Source organism: Eumetopias jubatus, unplaced genomic scaffold (assembly GCF_037043125.1).
Source record: "Eumetopias jubatus isolate StellerSeaLion01/CBP00866 unplaced genomic scaffold, mEumJub1_p1.0 scaffold_13, whole genome shotgun sequence".
NCBI classification, from domain to species: Eukaryota; Metazoa; Chordata; class Mammalia; order Carnivora; family Otariidae; genus Eumetopias; species Eumetopias jubatus.
The window spans coordinates 3,819,875-3,825,215 of NW_028274819.1; the positions used below are offsets into that span (position 1 = coordinate 3,819,875).

General features: G+C 61.6%; 1 protein-coding gene across 1 annotated transcript; it reads left to right on the top strand.

Moving 5' to 3' along the window:
• The first annotated feature begins 2,175 nt into the window (after positions 1-2,175).
• On the top strand, positions 2,176-3,939 carry FGF4 (fibroblast growth factor 4). The gene is made up of 3 exons (XM_028117900.2): positions 2,176-2,515; positions 3,094-3,197; positions 3,763-3,939. The coding sequence occupies exons 1-3, from the start codon at positions 2,176-2,178 to the stop codon at positions 3,937-3,939; spliced, it is 621 nt and encodes a 206-aa protein (XP_027973701.1).
• The last annotated feature ends 1,402 nt before the right edge of the window (positions 3,940-5,341 follow it).

The window sequence follows — 5,341 nt, forward strand, 5'->3', positions numbered from 1 at the left end:
GCCAGTGTGGCCAAGGGGGAGGCTGCGGGGGCCGGGGGGTGACGAGAGACCACCCAGAGGGGTTCCTGCCATACCCCTCACCTGATGGCTGACTGATCTTCACTGTGCTTTGGCCGGCTCCACTGGACACTTGAGGAGGCCTGCACAGGTAAGGACAGGCTCAGGGACCCACAGTGAGCTCCCAGCCCCTGACACCTCTGCTGGCTGTTAGTCCCTCCAAGGGACGGTCACCAAGAGCACCTACAGTGTGCAGGTGGGCCAGGGGTTCTGGGAGATGAACCAGGTGAACCAGCTGCTAAATTCCTTCACTGAACTTGCCAGCAAATAGGAGACACAGGAAGGGAACTCCCTGTGGGGGTCCTGGGAAGAGAGGGACCACACCCTGTGAAGACATCAGGAGGGGCCACCTCCTGGGCCCAGAGACGGAAAGGGGAGTCAGGGGCCCAGAGACGGAAAGGACTTGGGACTTGTCTCTCGGTCCGCTGCATGTGTGCCCTGGCCAGAATTATCTTCTTGGTCCTAGATCCGAAGTCTCACCTGGGGGGTCCGGAGTCCCCAGCAGCTCTGAGCCGACAGCCCAGAAAGGCCCTGGCCTGGGTGGGCACTGCTCCGGTAGGCTGCAGGCCTAGAGGGGAGCAAAGAGCCTCATGGAAGAGGCTGGAGACCCAGTTCTCATCCTGCCAAGGCCCCCCTCTCTGGGCTTCAGGACAAGAGACCTCAAATCTCCCAGGTCCCCTCTCCTGGGGTGAATGAGCCCTAGCAGTGTTCAGAGGTTGGGTCCAAGGGCAAGGAATGGGGTAAGAGGTGGGAGAGGCCAAAATGGCCTGGGGATGGCTCTGGTCACAAGTGCCGGGGGCAGCAGGGGTTGGGGTGGGCTCCAGGGCCTGCGGCAGCTGTGGCTGGGCAGGACCTGCTGGGAGGTGGCAGCAAGGCTCCTCAGCTACCCCAGAAAACAGGGATTTTCACACCTAGGTGAGCCAGCACCTAGCTGGGTCTCTGGTGAGTTCCGCCCCCATCAGGCTATAATGGGCACAGTGGGGAGTGGTGACAGCAGATGTCAAGGGTGGAGTGCTCCAGAGGCTTGGCCTGAGTCCCCACCAGGTATGGGGCTCCAGCTATGGCCCTTGACTCTTCCTCCTGCGAATCAGCGGGGAGGGGGCCGTGAATATCCTGCATGGCTCTGAGCCCTGCCACCTGTCCTTTCCTGGAGGAGGATGTGTATAGAAGGCGCAGGGCTGTGGCCTTTCCTGGGGGTAACCCCCATGCCTCACCCCCTGCATTCCCTTAGCAGTGCCCACTGGAAGCACCCTGCTCAGGCGATGCCTCTGGCTGGCTTACAGAACTCCATCCCTGCATCTCCCCAGTGTGCAGGGGGCCAAACCAGAGCGGGGGGCGGGGGGACTGACTCCCCCCCCCCAGCCTCTGGCGCTGGGATCTTCTTTCCCCGGCAGGTGCTCATGTTGCTGACTGCCCTACCCTACCCCCAAAACCCAGGCAGGTCTGCATGGTCCCAGCAAAGGAACCAGGTTCCCGGGAGTCACTGAGAGGCCAAGCGCTAGGAGTGGCTGCTGGGAACCGAGGGTGCCTGGTTAGGGCGGCACTCAGGCTGCTCAGGCAGAGGCGGAGAAAGGGACAGACAGGGACAAAGTGCAGGAGGCAAAACTTTGGCTGGAAGGCAGGAGTGGAGGAGACTCGAGGGGCGGGACCAACAGGTCGGTGAGCCGGCAAAGCCAGGGGTGGGGGCCGGGGACCCTCCAGGTGGCACTAGCGGCGCTCGTCTCGGCCGCCACCCCTCCCCCAGCCCTGATTGGCAGGCGGCCTGCGACCAGCCGCGAGCGCCACAGCGCCCCGGGCGCCCAGGCGAACGCGAACGGCCCCCCGCGGGAGTAGGAGGGGGCGCCCGGCTATATATAGTGGCTCGGTCGCTGCCGGCGCAGCGCGCAGGGAGGCGCGCACCGCTCCGCAGGGTCCCAGCCCGGGCCGTGCGTCCTGCCCCGCTGCCCGCCGCTCCATGCAGCCCGGGTAGTTGCCGGCGCCTGGGGGCCCCCGTCCCTCGCCTCCCGCTCCTCCATCGGCCGCGCACTCCCTGCCCCGGTCCCGGCCGTGCGCTCCCGCGGGCCGCCACAGGCGCAGCTCGGCCCCGCGGCTTCCCGGGCGCACGGCCCGAGGGCGGGAATGGCGGGGCCCGGGGCGGCCGCGGCGGCGCTGCTCCCGGCTGTCCTGTTGGCCGTGCTGGCGCCCTGGGCCGGCCGAGGGGGCGCCGCCGCACCCGCCGCACCCAACGGCACGCTGGGGGCCGAGCTGGAGCGCCGCTGGGAGAGCCTGGTGGCGCGCTCGCTGGCGCGCCTACCGGTGGCCGCGCAGCCCAAGGAGGCGGCCGTCCAGAGCGGCGCCGGGGACTACCTCCTGGGCATCAAGCGGCTGCGGCGGCTCTACTGCAACGTGGGCATCGGCTTCCACCTCCAGGTGCTCCCCGACGGCCGCATCGGCGGCGTGCACGCGGACACGAGCGACAGTGAGTGGGGCGGGCCGGCGCGAAGGGTCGGGGGCCCCGAGCAGCGGCCGCCCCTTCAGACCCGCACTCAGGGTCGCGGCTAGCACCTGCTGGCGGCCGTGGGAACCGGGACGGACTCGGGTTCGGGGCCCTCCGGCGCAGGGACACAAACACTCTCGGCCCCGGGAGTCGCCGCGGGCACGGCCTTTGCGCACCCGGGCGAGCGAGCCCCGCCTCCCCGCCTTCGGAAGCCTCGGCTCTGGGTGCGGAATTCCAGCGCCTGCGCCCGTGGGCACAAGGCAAACGGCGCAGCCAACCGGCACCCGCGGGGGCCGGGAAAGCGCGTCCAGGTCGGGCCTGGCTCGCGGGCCCGCGGGGCCGCCCGGCTCCTACCGACCGGGACTGGGCGCGGCCGCCCCGGGGCCCGGACGGGAGGCTAGTGACTCCGCGCCCGCGCACGCTGGGCTGCGGGGCCCCGTTACATCCACCCCCACCCCAGAAACCGGGGCCCCGGTGGTTCGCAGGCCGAGGAGGGGGTCCGGGACGGGTGGGGCGGGCCAGGGTCCCCTTCCCGGGTGTGACCCGCGCCCCGCCCCCAGGCCTGCTGGAGCTCTCACCGGTGGAGCGGGGCGTGGTGAGCATCTTCGGCGTGGCCAGCCGGTTCTTCGTGGCCATGAGCAGCAAGGGCAAGCTGTATGGCTCGGTGAGTACCTCCCGGGCCCGCAGAGCCCCAGGCTGGGGCAGCACACGGGCAGGACCGCGACCCTTCCAGGACGGCCTGTGCCTGGATCCTGAGACTGTGGTGAGTCACAGGATTGGCACCGCCTCCCCCCAGTACATAAGTACTCCGAGGCCTCGCTGGTGACCCCGGGCCTGTCCAAACAAGGGGCAGAGAGCCAGGAGAGCAACAATGAAGTTTCTGCCATCCCTGAGTCGCACCTTCTAGTCCATAAAGAGTGCCGTTGGCAACCCTTCCCTGTAGCCTCTCTCCGGTGGGTTCCGGCAGGCAGGACTGCAGTCTATAGGGTGGTCGCGGTGCAGATGAGATTCTCCGACCGTCAGGTACCAGGCAGGTGGCTGGAGCACCAGCTGTGGGGGGCTGGCCACCTCGGTCTTCTCACCCTGTGGGGGTCTTGGCACCCCAACTTCCCAGGAGAGACATCTCAGCCAGAGCAGGGCTGGGTCAGAAAGGAGCCCCTGACAAGTGGCCCTCAGGGTTCCTTGGCCAGGAGGGGGCCCCACCCGACCCTGTCCCTTCTCCCTCCCAGCCCTTCTTTACAGAGGAGTGCAAGTTCAAAGAGATCCTCCTCCCTAACAACTACAATGCCTACGAGTGCTACAGATACCCGGGCATGTTCATTGCCCTGAGCAAGAACGGCAAGACCAAGAAGGGGAGCCGAGTGTCCCCCACCATGAAGGTCACCCACTTTCTCCCCAGGCTATGACTCCCGGCGTCCTGCCTCAGTTTCTGGATGCTCAGGAGACTTTCTTCAGATGGACGGTCTAATGCAAGAGTAGGTGTAAGATATTTAAATTAATTATTTAAATGTGTATATATCGCCACCAAATTATTTATGGTTCTGTGGGTGTGTTTTATATTTTTCTGGGGAAAAAAAAAAGACAAAAACAAAAACAAAAAAAAAACACAAACCAAAAACAAAAAAAACCCCAACCCTGAGTTTTCTGGTAAGACGATGAAGACCTTTCCACTGGATTTATTTAACTTGTCAGAAAGTTGTCACAAGTGTGCTGCTACTCTGTGTTTAAAAACGGTGACATCAGACTCGAGTCTCAACCCTGCTTTGCATGGTCCCCTGCACTGCGGTGGTGAGCATCCCTGTGTCTGGAAGGGCCTTCCCGGGGCTCTGGAGACAGCTAAGGACCCTCCCAGCCCTGGCTCTGCTCCTAGCATCCTCTAGCGCCCCGCTCCTTTGTGCCCTGTTGCTATTCATCCGGACATATCGCCTTACTTCGGGTACAGAAAATGCACTGTGGGAGCGCACCGCTGCCCCTCTGTTTTTAGATCTGCCAAGACTGACCTTTGAACTTTTCTGTAGTCAATCTTCCTCGATCTCTCCCCGATGGGGGATACTCTTAGACAACTTTATAAACTCCTGTTTTCCTTTTTTGGATCAGCCGCAGCCCGTGTTTCTCTGTGGCCACTGGGGCAGAGGCAAAAGCAAAGCAATTTTGTAAATCCAACGGAAAGGAGCCGATATCCCGCTGGAAGGCTTGCAATGGACAGATGGGTGTATTTGCGACCACAACCCAAGCCCTAGTGATAAAACACAATACGCGATAGCTGGTACTTCTGATAAGTAATAGAATATAGGGGTTTTTTTAATTTATTTTTTTTAGGTTTTTTTTTTCTTTTTTTTTTTTTTGTAATGTGCTTCCCTGTGCTTGGGGAAGATTTGGGCTAGAAGTAGCTGTTCGTTTTAGGTGAAATGTCCTTGTCATTGTGCAAAAACACTAAATGCAGTGTTTGCATGGAGGAAGGTGCTGCTTCTCTCCATTGCATTCCCTGATGAAGTGGATTTAACATCTACCTCGAAAGCCCTTAACCCACTCATCTGGCGAAATCTGCAGAACGCTCAGACCGGGCACAGGCGTTGGCCATCCCAAGTGGCTCTTTTTCCATATGTAGCCAAAGGGGATTGCAGATAGCGTCGGTGCGTCCCATTGAAACCTTGTCACGTTTGAGCTATCTTTACCCCGTGATTTACTTTTAGTAAGGATAATCATGGTGAAAATATTTGCAGACAGCTGTTAGAGTGCACTATATGGTCACCAAGTAACCTTATATTTTTCTTTATATATTTTACAAATGTAACCCCTGTCGCTGCA